This window comes from Sodiomyces alkalinus, assembly GCF_003711515.1.
Source record: "Sodiomyces alkalinus F11 unplaced genomic scaffold SODALscaffold_1, whole genome shotgun sequence".
NCBI lineage: Eukaryota > Fungi > Ascomycota > Sordariomycetes > Glomerellales > Plectosphaerellaceae > Sodiomyces > Sodiomyces alkalinus.
Window position 1 is genome coordinate 2,976,173 of NW_021167079.1, and position 16,611 is coordinate 2,992,783.

The 16,611-nt window shown below is 51.0% G+C and overlaps 7 protein-coding genes across 7 annotated transcripts; 1 reads left to right on the forward strand and 6 right to left on the reverse strand.

Moving 5' to 3' along the window:
- Window positions 1–2,198: 2,198 nt before the first annotated feature.
- SODALDRAFT_19257 (hypothetical protein) lies at window positions 2,199–3,742 on the forward strand. The gene is made up of 2 exons (XM_028607142.1): window positions 2,199–2,998; window positions 3,065–3,742. The coding sequence occupies exons 1-2, from the start codon at window positions 2,505–2,507 to the stop codon at window positions 3,588–3,590; spliced, it is 1,020 nt and encodes a 339-aa protein (XP_028470413.1). The 5' UTR covers window positions 2,199–2,504; the 3' UTR covers window positions 3,591–3,742.
- Window positions 3,743–4,272: 530 nt separating this feature from the next.
- SODALDRAFT_354773 (hypothetical protein) lies at window positions 4,273–5,809 on the reverse strand (the record flags this gene model as incomplete). Its single annotated transcript, XM_028613759.1, has 3 exons — window positions 4,273–4,417; window positions 4,504–5,662; window positions 5,761–5,809. 3 exons carry the CDS (start codon window positions 5,807–5,809, stop codon window positions 4,273–4,275), a joined length of 1,353 nt encoding a protein of 450 aa, XP_028470414.1.
- Window positions 5,655–6,509, reverse strand: SODALDRAFT_19240 (hypothetical protein). Its single transcript, XM_028607141.1, has 3 exons — window positions 6,470–6,509; window positions 6,128–6,349; window positions 5,655–6,023 (listed from the first exon to the last, which is right to left on the reverse strand). The coding sequence occupies exons 2-3, from the start codon at window positions 6,296–6,298 to the stop codon at window positions 5,790–5,792; spliced, it is 405 nt and encodes a 134-aa protein (XP_028470415.1). The 5' UTR covers window positions 6,299–6,349; window positions 6,470–6,509; the 3' UTR covers window positions 5,655–5,789.
- SODALDRAFT_326768 (cytochrome c/c1 heme lyase) lies at window positions 6,315–7,973 on the reverse strand. Its single transcript, XM_028610253.1, has 3 exons — window positions 7,725–7,973; window positions 6,973–7,643; window positions 6,315–6,865 (listed from the first exon to the last, which is right to left on the reverse strand). Exons 1-3 carry the CDS (start codon window positions 7,821–7,823, stop codon window positions 6,601–6,603), a joined length of 1,035 nt encoding a protein of 344 aa, XP_028470416.1. The 5' UTR covers window positions 7,824–7,973; the 3' UTR covers window positions 6,315–6,600.
- A 159-nt stretch (window positions 7,974–8,132) lies between these two features.
- On the reverse strand, window positions 8,133–9,431 carry SODALDRAFT_326769 (hypothetical protein). Its single transcript, XM_028610254.1, has 2 exons — window positions 9,271–9,431; window positions 8,133–9,173 (listed from the first exon to the last, which is right to left on the reverse strand). The coding sequence occupies exons 1-2, from the start codon at window positions 9,377–9,379 to the stop codon at window positions 8,302–8,304; spliced, it is 981 nt and encodes a 326-aa protein (XP_028470417.1). The 5' UTR covers window positions 9,380–9,431; the 3' UTR covers window positions 8,133–8,301.
- A 350-nt stretch (window positions 9,432–9,781) lies between these two features.
- On the reverse strand, window positions 9,782–10,751 carry SODALDRAFT_326771 (hypothetical protein). Its single transcript, XM_028610255.1, has one exon. The coding sequence runs from the start codon at window positions 10,510–10,512 to the stop codon at window positions 9,832–9,834; it is 681 nt and encodes a 226-aa protein (XP_028470418.1). The 5' UTR covers window positions 10,513–10,751; the 3' UTR covers window positions 9,782–9,831.
- SODALDRAFT_326772 (hypothetical protein) lies at window positions 10,695–10,874 on the reverse strand (the record flags this gene model as incomplete). Its single annotated transcript, XM_028610256.1, has 1 exon — window positions 10,695–10,874. A coding segment is annotated over exon 1 (166 nt), but the record flags the coding sequence as incomplete, so codon positions are not given.
- Window positions 10,875–16,611: the final 5,737 nt, after the last annotated feature.

The window sequence follows — 16,611 nt, forward strand, 5'->3', positions numbered from 1 at the left end:
CCCGGAAGTGATGTACGAAGTACTACCTTGATTCAGTGTATCAATATAAGGTACATGTACCTTACGTTGTACGCAGAGATGCAGTGTTTTGGTGAATCCATCAATTACTCCGCAACAGGAAACGGATGCAGTACGGTACTTTCGAATGTCGCCTATCGGTACGGGAGTGCTGGGTACCTTAATTACCTAATAAGGTAAGGTAGTCTACGTATTTCACACGACGGAATCACGCGACGAGGCGCCGATCAGAAACAAAACAAAAACACCCGCTACGTACCCGCTAACACGCCAACACACGCGCTAACAATAGGACGGCGACCCGAATAGCGTCGTACCGAGGTTCGGCACGGGAACAGACGATTGGAGGACAGCAGTCCGTGATGAGACCAAGCACCCTACGAAGCCATTCGTATTTCGTCCTTTGTACCCTACGACGGAATACGGAATACGGAGTGGGAGAATCGACTTGGACAGGGTGGAAGATGGATTGGCCCGCAGAACTCGGTACGGGGTAGGGACACGGATAGCGACAACTCGAAATAGAACATCAACCGGCCATGGTACATGTATGGATAGGCGCTTACTGGAGGACATTTGTGTGTACGGAGTTAGTATATCTGCACCTGGGTCTTTTGCTAACAATATTCAGATGCAAGGGAGAGACAGACGTTACGTGTTGAAACTCGTGATGGGTATTTTATCCACCACCCTCTGGTTCTAAACTCGACTCGTGACCCCGTTGCGTCTTGATTTACGGCGATTATTCCCCGTCCCCTACGAAGTAACACCAACCAAATCAGAGACCCAGACCGACCTGCATAACGCAACGCAAAGCAACACACCATCGTCACCGTCACCGGCAGGCAGGGAGAGACAGACTGCCACGACCCCACGTCGCACGCTGTACGTGTACCTTGCAGCCAGCATTTCACATGCTACTATGCACGAAGGACATATGATCCCCTACGACGTACGGAACCCCGTCCTTCTACAGTATCGGTGCTTTCTGTTCACAATCACATGGGGAGCCGACTCACGCCCTCTCTCTCGCTCGCTCTCTCTACTCAGTTAATCACCATCTTCCCCCATCATCTTTCAACCATTTTTCGCCTCTGTGTTGGGTTTTCTGTTCCTATACAACGTACTCGCCTTTTTTAGCCTCAGAAATCATCGACATTTCCTTTCCCCACCGCCTTTTCCCCAGTCCACACCCCTTCTTTCACATCTCCACCACGCATCCACCGACACCACGAGCGACGCCACGAGCGACCCCGCGACGGAATCCTTAGCTCTCCCTAGCACACGATATTTCGATAGTTCGCTGTGCTGCAGCAACGCCCCACGATCTCCTATTTCCCCTCATTTCCATCGCTGTGGCGTTCCTCATGCCGTTCGCGGCTCCGTGGACAAGAAACGACGCAAAATCACATCATCTCTATCGTATAGATTCGTGCAACTGAAAAGATAAGTCGACAGCCTTGGACTCCTCGAGCGCTTGCCGCTTCACACCCCGGCCCTGTCTGGACCCCCTGACCGACCCGACCCGCATCTCGCATTTTCACCCCTCGTCGTACTCCTCCGCTCCGGCTCTACTTCCCCGGCCTGGCCTAAAACTCCTTCACCGCCTTATCCTCTATCCAATTGCCTGGCGTCTATTCGACACGCCCCGCTGCCAATTCAGAAACACCATTCGTCTTTCGTCTAGCTGCAGGAGTTTGCAGACATAAGTCAACAAAGACCGCATACAAGGGAGGGGGGAAAGAAGAAGAAAAAAAGAGAAAGAAGAAGAAAAAAAGAGAAAGAAGGAGAAAACGACCAAAAAAAAAAAAAAAAAAAAAGCCCTGTGGATAAGCCCTCTGGCAAGGTTTCATGAATGACAATAAAAAACACCAAAAAAAAGACAAAAACAAACAAGAGGAGAAGAAAAACGAGGGCTAAGAGACGAAACGATCTCCCATTTCCCACTTTGCCCTCATCGTCATCGTCACCACAACGACGACACGACGCTTTTCTTGACCGCAACTTCACCACAACCCAGAAACGATAACCCTCATTTCCTCCTGCGTCTGGTCCACGTCTGTGCTTGTCAACACGGCAAACAGAGCACCTCACTTCGCTTGCTGAGAACCGAGACGAGACGCACACACCAACAGATTGATTATACTAAAGACAAGCCCGCCCTTTTGTTCCGAATCTCAAGTTTCTTTTTTTTTTTTCTTTCTTTTTTTTCCTTCTCTCCGTTCCGCATCTCTTTTATGTGCGGCTGCCATAGGGGCACAATTGAGGGAAACACCAGTGGGTTCTTGGCTTTTCTGCTCTTTGGTTCTGGACCTTCTGGTTCTCTTCTGGTTCGGCTCGGACCGTGTCCAGTTGATTAGACTCTTCTCATCTGGATGAGTTGAAGAGCCTCCTTCGCAGCGATTCACTTCGTCTGCGCCATCGCCTCGTCTTCAACGCCTCCGAAGCCCCTTCCGTTCGGATGCCAACCAGGTGACCAAGTCAAAATGGCATCCGCCGACCCTCTTTCCAGAACCACCTCCGGCTTCTCGAGCTCCGATAACACTTACCACTCCTTCTACGACATCGAGCTCTTCCCTCCAGCATCTCCTCCAAAAGACCAGCCACGGGGCCAGGAGAGTGTCTCAAGAACACAATCTCGCCACGACGACGAGAAGAAGGAGAATGAACCCCCTTCGTCCATCGAAATGAGGAGACAAGATTCCGGCTACGAGTCCCTCCCCAGGACTTCTACCTCTTCGTCTCCGTCGTCGACCGACAAGTCGTCCACCGCCAGGTCGTCCACCGCCTCTCGTCGGTCCGCCACAGCTGCCGGACCGCGGGCTACCACCACTGCCCCCACCACACGGCCCGACCAATCCACCCCACACTCCCGATCCCGTGCCGCTTCCTGCCGCGGCCGCCCCGTCACGCGCCGTTCCCCTAAACCCACCCCGGCCTACTACTACTACAACAACAACAACAACTCCTACTCCGTCCGATCCGCCCCAACGAGCCAACACGCCCTCCAAACCTCCCCCTTCCCCCTCCAGCAGCCCCCCGTCACCACCCAAAACCAATCCAGCTACATCCACTTCCCAGCCCACCCAACCGACCTCGCCCTCGCCAACTCGAAACCGTACCCGCGCCTCGACCTCGAACCCGAACCCCCGAACGGCAGCAGCACCACCAGCAGCAGCAGCCCCGCCGTCCACCGCCCGCCCCCCCAACCCACGACGCACTACTGGACGAGCGACCGCACGCGCCGCCTCGAGTACGCCGCCATCGACGCCGCCCACCGCGGCGTGAAGGGCTGGTGCCGCCGCCACCTCGTCCCGGACTGTTTCCTGCCGAAAGACAAGGCGCGTGTCGCTTTCGACGACGACTCGGGAAGTGTACGCCGCTATCGTCTCGATCTGAGCGACGACGATGACGACGGCGGCTACTTTCGGGACGGGGCCGTGAGTCCCGTGTCGCTGCGGCCCGTGAATCGCGGTGGTCGTGAATATGAAGCGACTGACGGCGAGCAGCGGGAGAAGAGGGAGGCGAAGAGGCCGAAGCTTTCTCTCTGGGGACGGATGCGGACCTGGTAATTGTTTTCTCTTTATTTTTTTTGTCTTCTCCCCTTCTCCCCCCTCCACTACCCCTGTGGGGGTGGAGGGGGTCTATGTGTTCATGTTGCCTAGGGGATTGATATCTCTGCGGGCATTTATGTTGGGGAATTTTGCATTGCGGAACACGGCACCTCAGATTGATGATATGACTGCATATATGACGATGGACGGACCGGATCAACAGCCACGGACGAAACGATAATATCGGGGGAAGCATGATGCATGTGATGCGCGGCAAGTCGGAAATTAGACTTGGCTTTGCCTTTTGTCTTGGGAGCAGCATTATTTCTGCATCGCGGATTCTTGTCCGCTTGGCGTTCTATATACCCCCCCCATATCTTGGCTACATATCCTACACCGGGTTTGGGTTTTCTTCTTTTTTTTTTTTCTTACGAGACGAAGAAGAAGCATAGGTGGTTTGTCTTGAAGAAGGCTTCTCGACTTTCTATGCTCTCTCTTCATACCTCTCTCTCCTTGGTTTGGCATGAGCATAGCACGGCCGTGGTAATTAATATGCAAGGGAAACCATGGACATATAAGGCTGAGAATGGCAGAAATAGCTACCGATGGATTGATTAGAAGAATGATGACGAGCAGATAACAACGCCTTTACGACGTATATCTTACGAAACGGGCAGTGAGGAAAATCGTGTGTAGTTCTCTAGTTGTATTCATATCGTATGACAAAAGAAATTGAGAAGGCCTCGTCAAACCCATGAGCCTCTCCTTTCGCGTCCCGTATGGCGTCCCCTGTCATACATAGTCCCTCGGGGTCGAGAGGATACACATTGTACACCCTGTTGTATCTGTCCTGAACACCACATCGGGAGGTCCGCCTCTCATGGCTCCTTGTATCCTCATCATGAGACCGATACCCGTCGTCTCGACTTACCTCGCAGTCGTTGCTCCGCCGACTGCCCCCTCCCTGCGGTCGAAAGAGCGGTATCTCTCCCTTTCCCACTCCCACTCCCACTCCCACCCTCCTCGAGGTTCGGGTTCGCGCCCTTCCCCGGCTTCCCGGCGCATATCAGCCTCATCAACACGGATGCTGCCATCGCGGGACTCCCTTCGATAGAACCCCATGAGACCATAATACGCCCCCCTCTCCCTCTCCCTCTCCCTCTCCCTCTCCCTTTCCCTCTCTCCGCCACGGCCCGCCCTCCGCCGCCACTCCTCCATCCCACCGATCCGCCTCTCCCCCTTCCTCTCCAGCGCCCGTGCGTACGTCTTCCACCGCTCCCACAGCGTCTCCAGCTTCTTGACCACCACATCAAGATTCTCAGCATGCTCTTCCGCGTTCGCCATCTGCCGGAGCAACGCACAACCACCCCCGCCAAACGCATCGCACGATGTCCCGCGGCCCCCCCAGCCGCACCGCCTGCCATGCCGCCGCCTGAGCCTCCGGGATTCGGAATTCGCCCGGTCCCTATCGGCCAGCGTGCGGGCCAGCGCCCGGCCGATGTCGAGGAGCTGGTCCCTCGCGAGGCGGAAGTCGGCGCTCTCGGCTCTACAGGCGAGCAGCGGCTCTCTCGCGTCCGCGGCGAAAGAGTACGGCATCGAGGAAGAAGACGAGGGGAAGATGGAGCCGTCGAACACGGGCATGTCGTCGCGCCAGGCAGCCGGGTCCTCGTCTGGGGCGCGGGAGAAATGCACGCCTCGCTTCGGTCTCCGCGGGATGTAGACGTGGTAGAGCGCCGCGCGCCGGCAGTCGTTGGGGCAGACGTAGGTTTTTGCCGAGACGCGGCAGCAGCCGTGGTGGCGGCAGCGCAGGCGGGAGGAGAGGAGAGGGTCGGGACGGCATGAGCAGGTCGACGGGGGTGCGTATGGGTCCACGAGGGGGTTGCGGCCGTCTGAGAGGAGGGGACGGACGTCGCATTTGAGGGTATGGATGTACACGCGGTAGCACATGATGGCTTGTGGCTGTCTGTCTGAGACCTTCTGATGAAAGTAAGTCTTGATCGGGTGAGGGCGAGATAGATGTGAGCGAGACTGCTGATGGGAGATCTGAGAAAGCAAGTAACTGCGTATGAAGAACTCTGCCTGAACCTGAACTGGAGTTAAAGTAAAGAGAAGAATGCACTGAGGGATGAGACACAGACAACACTCGATAATTGTTCCGGGTCATCATATATTCATATTAGATTGGAACTGTGTATGGCGTTTGTTCTGGTTTCGAGGTCATCGAGACCATCTCGCATCTTTGGACATTGACAAAGCAGTTGAGAACAGTGAACAGTGAACAGTGACCAAGACAGAGAAAGAACAGCATCTTTGTAATGGACAAGTCAAAGAACAAGGCGCTGCTCCTAGTATTGCGACAGAACAATCTTCAGTTCTTCCTTTCATTCCTTTATGTTCGCTTTTGTGCCTTTTGTGCTTTTGTTTCCTTTGTTGGCGAGGCGGGTGGACACACTTTCTTCAGTAAGCCCGGAACTGCGTCTAGACGGTAAGGAACTCGAACTCGGATTCGACAAAAGACGTTGGGCGGAGAGAAAGAAGTTGGTCTCTGACAATACCCTTAGAGTGAAAGGCTTGTAGGGCGGCAGTGCTGACATCCGAACAACCAAAGCAGACTCCTTTGGCGCAACACCGTCGACTTCAGGGTGTGAATGCCGACGTTTTTCTGTAGCCCCACAGACCGACTCGTTAATCAAGAAGTAGGAAGACAGACACAGCATAAGTAACATTCGATCGATTCATCGAGCATGGTGAGCTCTTCCTGGCGTCGTATAGATCGGCTGGCTGGCATAAGGCCATCTCGGCCTCATAGTGATACATGATTAGTATGAAGAACGGGGAAGGAAGAAGAAGAAGAAGAAGAAAAGACACCACAAGAAGAGAAGAGATGTCGTTAATACCGGGGCGGCATTTTCCCGATCCGAGTTAAACGTCGCCCATACCGTGATCCCATTCACACGCGCAACAATCACCCGGTCAATCATCATACAGCCCGGCTTAGTTGCTCATCCCCAGGAAGAGTTGCGCCTCGTCACTGCGTCTGTTCGTTTCCCAACTTCTCGGCTTCGCGAACCTCAGCGCCGGACGCCCTCCACCAGACGTCCGTCCCCCATCTGATAAATCGTTCCGCGGCGCCCAGAGGCGTAAAGGCAGGTCGAACATCGAGATAGAACACAGGTTCGCCAGTGGGTTCGGGTTCGCCGGAGTAGTAGTCGATCACGTAGCGAATTTCCTTGCTCTCGTTGCCGACCTTGCGCGTGACATACCAGTCATGTCGGTCGAATGGCGGCTCCGTTCTGCATTTTTTGTTCCAGTTAGCGGGAATCAAACTCCAACACGACCCAATTTCGAGTCGACGTGTAGGAATAGGAACAAGAAGGCGGGTGAAGGGGGGGAAACGCACTGGAACTTGGACGGATACATCCAGCCGAGGACCTGCATCATGGTCGCCTTGGGTGTCATGTCCTTGGGGCGGCCCTGGAAGCGGTTGAGTGTCGGGGGGATCTCCGTGCCGTCCTTCTCCCTGTAGGCCATCTCGGGAGCGTTCTCCTCGCCGCGACTGCAAATCTTCAAGCCCTTGGCCAGACCCTGAGCGAAGCGGTCCTCCCAGGCCACTATCTCAGCCCAGGCTCCCTCGTTTAGGAAATTGTGGCAGGCCACCATGGACTCGACTGCCGTGATGTCGGTATCCGTGTGGCCTTTGCGCAGGAGGGCGTTGTACATCTGCTGTGGCGAAGGATACTCCCAGTTGCCGTCACCCGAGCCCCTGGGGATCGTGGAAGGTTCCCGCGAGGTGGGCAGGGCAATGGTCTGGTTCGGCGCCGGCGCTTGGGAAATTTCCCGGAACATGTAGTTGAGAGGGTTCAGCTGTGACAGGAACGACTTTGATTGGGGACCCTGGGAGATTGAGGCTGATGTTGCTTGTCCGTGATCTACAGGGCATGATGAAGGAGGGCCCCGGTCATGTTTGACAGGGCAAGATGCGGGCGGGGATGTTGAGGTATCGACCGGTTCGGCGGGTTTAGGCGTAGGGTTTAGCGCATCGACGGTCTTTTGGTGCATGGGGCATCCTGGCTACACTTTTCTGTCAGTCGACCATCTCATGCAGATACCTCATGAGAAATGTCCAGCATGCATTCGGCTGTGGGCGCATACCGGAGGTGTCCTCCCATCAAAGCCCCCTGTTGCCGGGTGTCCAACGGGCGGATTCCTCGGTGTCGTGGCGACCGGCGCATCTGCCCAAAACCAGCCCATGTTATCTCAAAGAGGATGCCGTGTGTTGTTGACGATTTGTGGAATAGAAATGGTGCGATAGTATTGGCTGTGTGTCAAGGTCGGGCGCGAGAAAATTAGCAGAAAGAAGGTTGTATATGGAAAGAAAGTTGGCCCTGGTTGATATCTTTGATATCATCACTTATTACCTAATAAGTCAAGAAATGACGCCGAAAACTTCCGGACATTTTTCTTTGACTTTTTCGGCTTTTATCGATAACGATATGTAGTCACGTGAATTGGCGTCAGGCTAAATACAGTCAAGTTGGTCCACTTCACGTTCGAGGAGGTCCTGTCTGTCCAATAGCAATAGCATGATGGCCTTCGCCGCCATAATTAGTAATCATCCAACTTAAAAAGATCGACTCAGCGCATGGGTTGATATAGGAAGTCAACACGCCAACCAGAGACAAGAAATCAGTGTCTTATACCACCGAACCTCGCCGTTGCGCTACAATTACTACAACTTGTTGCCTATCGTCTTTCGTTTCTGCAGATTCCGCGACGCTGGCACGACCAAATTAACGTGATGTGCCAGAGCGACCAACTCGCCATGCTGATCCAAAATGATCGACTGCAAGTCTAACCTCCCATTCTTGATCGACCTTGTAAAACATCGCATGAAAAGCCACTCGCTTCCTTCCCCCGGCAGCGCCTTCTTGACATCAAGGGAGAAAGACAAGGTAGGATACCACCACATCTCCGCCGTCCTGAACGGCGTCTGCTTCTCGTCCTCGTGCGGCCGCCACGCCTCGATGATGTACGGCAGCGCATCGGCGACGAGGGGGATGGCCGTGTCCGTAAAGTTCTCGCCCGACGCGAAGCGCAGCCAGACGTCTTCCTCCCCGCGGCGACCGGGTTCGGACGGGAAGTAGTACTGGAACTGCAGGCTGGCTCGGGAAAAGTCCCGCATCGCGCCCGACGAACTTCCCGTGGCGAGCCGCGACCGCTGCGTCCAGCGCGGGTCTTTCCCGGCTCTGAGCTTGTCAAAGTCCACGGGGGCCGCCGGTGGCTGCATCTCCCAGCCCGTGGACAGCGAGAGGCCCTGCTCGAGCCGGATGGCCATGTTGGTGACGTACGCCAGGACGGGCTTCCGGGAGCTCGAGGCGAAGAATGGTGCTTCGGGTGACAAGCTGCCCTGGTACAGCGTCACATGGACCACTGAAATGGACCGGCCGCTCTTGATGTCGGTGACCTCGATAATGACGGGCCCTACATCTGTGCGGTCGATGAACTCGAAGTGGGCCGCTACCGTGTCCGGGTGTCCCCTCGGGCCTAGATAGTCCGAGACGGCTCTTACGATGGTGGACGCGACATAACCGCCGTTGGGGACTGGAGGGGTGTCATTGTCAACACAGGACGTTCTCTGAGGGGCATATCTCACAGGTGAGTGTAAGCTGAGAATGCATATGAGAAATTGAGAACTGACCTGCCCCGACACAATATGTCGGCTCCAGGAAGGCCCTGTATACGTTGCGACCGACTGGTGTGACCTGCGACGCCGTGGAAAACGGGACGGTTTCTGGGGTTCGAGCCATTATTTTGTTGGGTGCTTCAACTCGTGATGCTTTGACGTGGGACTGCGAGTGATCAAGAGCCCAGCGCGTCGGCCGATTGTCCTGTGGGTACGAAAGATACAGCCAGATACCCCTTTAAGCCGAGGAACGCATGGGCCACGCCGTTTCAGCTTGTGATTACTCATCCTCGTTCATTTTCCATGCTCAATATTCGTACCTATCTTAAAAAGCGTTGATTTCCCTACAAAGTTTGACCTCAGTGACCCATTAATAGCCCCGACATCACTACCTTATGGGAGTACTCCGACACTAAGGTACCACGCCAGGAACGAGAGGGCCGGAGCGTCGGCCGAACACCACTTCCATGCATTTAGACGGCCTAAGACATCTAGGTTACTAGGTACATCTATTCTATGATAAACGGTTTAATTACAGGTGATTGAGACGCGAAAAGAAAAAAAATCCGTGGTCGCTCAATATGCACTATTGTACCACCCCACGGCAGTCTTCCCTGGTTCAAAAGCTGAATGAACCGAATCCCACCCAGTCTCGAGGCGTCCGATAGGCAGTGCTTCGAGTCGTATTTTTTCGACGGCCGCCAGCTCGGTCTCATCCTGCGGCAGCAAACCGACGCGGCGCAAGACCTCCTCAGGCGGAAGTGTCCGTCTGTTGTTCTTGAACACGTACCGTGAAACACACGACGCGTACACCGTCTTCAGCTTGTCCACGTCCTCCTTCTGTCCATCCTTCTTCGCGCTTCTCCTCCTAGTCCTTCCCGGCTGCATGACGTACTCCTCCGGCACGAACACGCCGGACTCGACGAAATGCGTCACGACATAGAGCCACTTCTCATCCCAGGAGATGATCCGCGTCCACAGCTCGTACGCCTGGTACGGCTTGATCTCCTTGCGCCAGGTGCACGCCGAACCGCCCAGGGCAATGTTGAAATTCGTCGGGCCGGGGAACGGGTTGAAGGGCTTGCCGAAGAAGAGGGTACCAAAGTTGATTCGGCTCATGTCCATGTCGGTGAAGTAGGTCGAGTTGGACTTGTGCATGTTGTGGTCGCATTCCAAGGCGGGGGAACGCGTGGCGTTGATGGCGGGGAGGAAGAGACACCGCGGGGAGAGGTGCTTGCTCGTGGCCGGGTCGGTCATGCGGCGGACAAAGGCGCGGAAGAAACGGATCTACAGTCGGGATTGCGATTTCGCGCATTATGTTAGTCATGGGGTGAAATGAACGAAAGACGAAAGAGAACCAAAGACGTGAGCAGCAAAGGGGGCGTCTGTCGGACTGAACAATTGGAGAAAACATACAATCCACATGAAATGTAGGCTCTTCAGGTTGAGTAGCGCGAATGCCAATGCTAGTGTCCTGAGGTTCAGGATGAGGGGCACGACTGCGCCGTACCGCGCCAGACTCTTCCAAACGGCGCGCATCATGAACGACCTTGTCGTTGAAAGGCGCGATAAGGGCACGAGAGCAACTGCGTTGCTACCAGCCATTGTTGTTCGACCCATGATCACTGAAATAGCATCAAGTTCTTGAAGCCTCAGCAAGCAAATCGATTTGAGGTCATTTGACGGTTTATAGACCATGAAGAACGTCACGAAAGGACACTGATCGAATACGGACCCAGCATTGACCAAAACGTTGAGCTGGTTCAGCCACGTAGGTGACGATTGTTGAGGATGTCAAGCCTCGGTACTTGGCGAAGATGATCCTTTCAGATCAGGAAGCTGGCTTGTGATGGTCCCACTACGGCAGACTGAGCAGGGGTCGTTGAATTCTTTGAAGTACGGAGATGATTACAAACCTCTTCCCCGAGATCTACGGAGTAACATGATGGTAATTACCTTCTCTTTATAAGGACGACCGCGAGGGCATGAAAGGAAAGGCATGCGAAGCTATGCAGGCGTCCAGCCAACGCGTAGAAATGGCGCCTGTTGTTGCATTGGACAATGGGCACATCGAGACCAAGAACGATGGGACAAAGATTCTCGATTCGATGACGAACTTGCCCCACGTTCTTCTGCTTTCACATGTGGCCTGCGCACTTGTATGAAAAGAGGGTCTATCACATGTGGGAGATGGTTTGCGTATTTTTTTTTTCCGGATTTCGGACCCGGACAGTGCCGATCACACGACAGAGCCCGGCCGACGCGTGATTCGCACCGTATCAACGAATATGTCTCCGGAGAAATTGGAGAATCCTGTTATATTGAATAAGGCACGTGACTCAATCGTCTTATACCGAATTTCGTTTCATCGCGGATATCAGCACACAAATAAGGTACGCAAAAGATATATGTATACATTAAAAAAGAGTAAAAGATACTCTACGGAAATATCTAACTATAAAGGAAAAGGAGGGGAAATTAATATGGATACATCGGTCGAAAGTACCCCATCCGTCTACAGAAATAGCGCAAGTCACGCCCCGATAAGGTGGCTATAGGCATCTAACACACCTCTCCAGAACTACAGGATTAATCCTGACTGTTCTACTCAATTAAAGCCGTAAATCTAGGGTAAAATAGAGGCCTAGATATCAATCCAACGATTAAAGAACGGCTTATTAAAAAGCGTGCTCTTTTTATGCCCAAAAACGTCAAAAACGTGTAAAAACAGATGCCCAAATAACAATCTAAAGGGCACCAAAAACGGTCAATCTAGGCTACAGATTTTAAACTCAGCACCGCGCCTCTTATAAATTACCTCAAGCCCCCTAGCTTAGGACCTCTATCCCCAACAGATATATAAACGCCTTATGTTTCTGCGGGGGAAGTACTTTAGTCAGCCCATCGCTGACTATCTCTTAGGTTAAGATCCAGGCGATTAGGACCTTCTTCTATTACACGACCTATCGGATCCAAAGGGCGTGGATATCTAGATACTTCAATCTAGAGGTGACCTAAGGGCGTAGTGCCTCTAGCAAAATCCTCGTTTAATCGTTATCGTAGTATATCGTTAAAGGCTCGTTTTTAAAGGTTAAGGTCAGGTCCTTAATTAAACGCCTAATCGCGATATACTGCCTAGTAGTAGCAGAAAGTACTATAAGCTCGGCTTTAGTACTAGAGGTCACGACGCTCGTTTACTTATTTGCCTTCTAGTCCACAGGACCCCCGAATAACAGTATAGTATAGCCCTAGGAGCTATACCGCGTCTCACGGTCATCTCTAAACGCCGCGTCTAAAGTATAATAAAGTGCGTGCTATAGGTGGTTATCGCGTAGTCTAAAGTAAAGGCATAGGGACTTAGTTAAGGCGAGGTACTTTAAACACCTGTCTACGGCATCGTGATACTGTTTTAACGGGTTAGTGTTGAATTCGGCAAGCCTCGAAGCAGCTTTAGATACGTCAGGCCGGGTCTAACAGGCCGCGTAATTAATAGAACCGACCTTCCGCAGATATAGATGGATTAACTCTGCAGAGGCTTATTAGTCGGCAGCAGATAGTTCCAAAACGTTAGGAAAAGGAAGAGGGCTTTTAACCCTACGCCCACCACGATCCACCTATAACGCCTTAATCTTTTTGGTGATATAGTTCTCGAGGGAAAGCCACAGCCGACGTTATTAGCGGTCGCGAACCACTCTAATCCCCAGGAACCACTTAAGTGGGCCAAGATCCCTCACTTAAAAGTGCTGCTGCATCCATTATATAAGAGAATTAGCAGCAGATTAATATTCCTAAAACGGAAGAGAGCTATTCATACCACAGCTTAGGGGAGCGACGTAGGCCATATAACGTCCTACGTGGGCATTGTGTGCCGCGCGAGGGTGGCCGCGATAGCTTCAAAATAGCCTCGAGGTCCTCGTCGCTCTTCGTGCCTATTACTGCTTAAAGCAGCGGCCAGCCGGGCGGATCCTTAACGTAAATCTCTTCGTCAAGGGTAGCGTTAGTGAACGCATTAACGGCATTAAGCTAACGTGTTTCCAGGTCAAAATAGGCAGTAATAGCCATTAACGACCTAAAGGTCCTTCCTACGAGGGTAGAGACGTAGGCGTTAAGGTGGTTTTTAGGCTATTAATCTCCTCGCACGCATAATCTCGCCTTAAACTTACTAACGTACCCCGACGGGTTAACCTTATACTTAAAGATCTATTTAAGGTCTAAGGTACGTTGCCCACGCTAAGGCAGCTTTACTGCTTCAAAGGTGCCCATTAACCTAAGTATATCCACCTCTTATACGGCTGCCCTAAGCCATTACAGCTTATATAGGCTCTTCAGCATCTAAGACCAATTCAACGGTTCCTTAGGCATCTCGCGGTATAATAGCGGCTTTTTCGGCTTCTCGAAGGTGTTATTATAGTAGGAGACGTAATCGTCGTACCTAGAGGAAAGTCGGCGATTACGAGCAGGCCTCCCTACGGGGGCAGCCGTTGAAGCTAAAGCAGGCAAACAAGAGGTCAGTTATTAGGCCGTAACAGTAGCAGTAATAGTGGGATTAGACTCAGCTACTAAAGATAGGGTTACTGCTTATAGATTAGTTATTTAAGGAGCAGCGGCAGTAGCAGTGGCAGTAGCCTCTTTAAGAACGGATTAGTCAGGCGACAATAATCCTATTCCGACGGTATCGTCGGTGGCCTCTCCTATAGCCTCTTCTAAGGTAGAGGAAAATCCGCTAGTATCGTCAGATTCCTCTTAATCGCTACGTTCAATTACAGGATCGTTAGAAGGTAGCGAAAAGGGTATATAAACAGGTCTTAAAAAAGAGGTTATTAAAGAGGGCAAAATTAGTGCTATTCTTAAAAAGGGTGGTAAAACAGCAGTTAAAGAGGAAGAACCAACGGCAGGAATAACGGCAGGCACAATAGTAGGAACCGTGCCTACCGCAGCCATAGCAGCCGTTCCACGTAATACCTCTTAGTCAGTAACCTATTAGTTTTCAGAGGCGTTTTCGGTGGTTTTTACCTTAGTAGTGGTTTTTAATCCTTTACCACCACCGCCGGCCACCCCCCTAGATCTTAACGATTAAGGCTATTATTAACGCCTCCTTCCCTCTTACAAAGCCTCTATTGTGGAGTTCTACTACGTTACCACAGGCATACCGAAATCGACGATATCTATTACAACGCCAAAAGGGTCTTAAATGCCCTAGTCCAACGGCAGATTAAGGTCATCGAAAAGCTGCACAGACACAGGCACGTTAGGCTCTTTCCCCCTATTTTTATAAAGGACTAACTCATTAAAGATAACGTCCCTCGTGCGCAGGATCCTATCCTCTAATTGAGGAACCAAAATCCGAAAAATATTAGTACCTTCGTAACCGATTAAATAACCGATATATACCCTCGGCGCGAGCTTTTCGTTTCTATACCTTCCTCGCAGGTAGTCAGCAGTTAACGCGTATGCCTTATAACTATACCTCTTTAAGTGCGTAATTAAGGGATTAGTAGTTATAAAGCTAACGATACCCTCCTTTTATAGCCATGCGTTTAACGCTCCCTCTGGGGTTTACTAGCCTAGATCCCTGCGTAGAATCCTGTTATACAGATAAGTAGCTACTATAACAATCTCTGGCCACAGATCCTATTAGAAGCCTAAGGCATCTACTAATACCCTCGCGATAGCGAAGATAATACCCCTATACTATTCGGCGTTAGCGTTCTATACGGCTATATAAGGAGCCGATCTTTCTAGCAGAATACCACGATCTAAAGACTAGTTATCCAGCTTCTTTTATAGCGCCCTCTCTCCGTCGAGTCTAATCACACTAATAAGCAGCCTATACTGTCTCTATAAGAAGAGTTCGACGTTAGCTATCGAGGATAGTATATATTTATACTCTGGCACCGTTCTAGTCACGTTTTTATATATACAGGGATCATAGAACAGGGTAATAGTATCGGCGCCGTTAGCAACAGGATCTATTAAAAACAGATCCATGTTAATCCTCTAAAAAGGCCTTATTAGCCTATAGGCAGGTGGACGTCGCGATACTATCCTTTTTACCTTACTAATAGCGTAAGCTTCGCAGTCCACCACTAAAGGTGCCGCTCTTCCTTTAAAGCCACGATGCCTTCTACGCACCCTTTTAACAGCTATGCCAGTGCTTAAGAGTTAGTATGCCCTAGCCTCTTATACTATAAACGGGCGTCGGCCACGCTTATAGGCTTTAGTTCCCTTAAGCTATTGAAATAGCTCTACGGCTATAAGCATTATAGCGTGCCCTTAGTCAGTTTAAGGGTATATTAGCCGTTGACGTTAATTAACGGCAGGTAGGTACGTCGGTCTATTACTAAGATATATCTGCCGGTCATAAAAACAGCGTTCTAATCCTTTTATAACCTACGCATTACTAGCAGCATTATAGGGTATCCATCTATAAACGCCACGTTCTTTAGCATAAGAGTATAAGGACGTCCTTTTATATCTTTAACCTAAAAACACAGGGTACCGTACCCCTTTACTAGATTAGAGGTGCCGCCACCTATCTAAAATCTACTAATAGTGGTAGCAGGCTAGAAGTCCTCGAGCAGGTGGCGTTAATTAGTTATATACCTTAGGGACCCCGAATCGATTAATAACTAATTAAACAGGTCGTTACTAACCACCTATTTAGTCTATAAGAGCGAGAAAATCAACAGCGAGGTCGACGATACCACCTCTTTTCCCACGAAATTAAAGGCAAAATATATATCGTAAAAGCTATTATCAGAACCCTCTTCCCTATTATTAACGAAATTAGATACTTCCTTAGACTAATCTTTCTCTAGTAACTTAGCTTTAGACTCTTTTACCTTATTTTTAGCCTTATCGATATCCGTTTTAATATACTCCCTGAACTTCTTTTGCTTAGAAGCACTCTAGCTCTTAATAACGCGGTCGTAGCGTTCTACTACCTCCTTTATAGGCGTAAAGCCCTTTTAGCGGTGCGTCGGATTAACGTTCGGGCAGCCACTCCACGGGTAGTAATAGCGTTTAGCTCTTCCTATCTTAACGTAATCGTAGATAAATTCCCTTACCGAAGAATCCTCTTTTCTCTATTATTACTAACCTTTCTAATTAATAGGCTACTATCTACTATCTTTATCCTTTCCTAGGAACGTCGTCGTATAAAACGATAACGCTATAGGCTTCTTATTAAGCCTATAGGGATACCTATAGTGTAACTAAACCGTATATTCGTTTATAACCTTTTCGATAGTAGGTTTATCTTCCTTATCTTCCCTTAAAATCTCTATAAAACACGCCTCTAACTACTCTAAAGCTATAGTACCGATAGCCCTAAAAAACGCGTCGAGTTAATCCTCT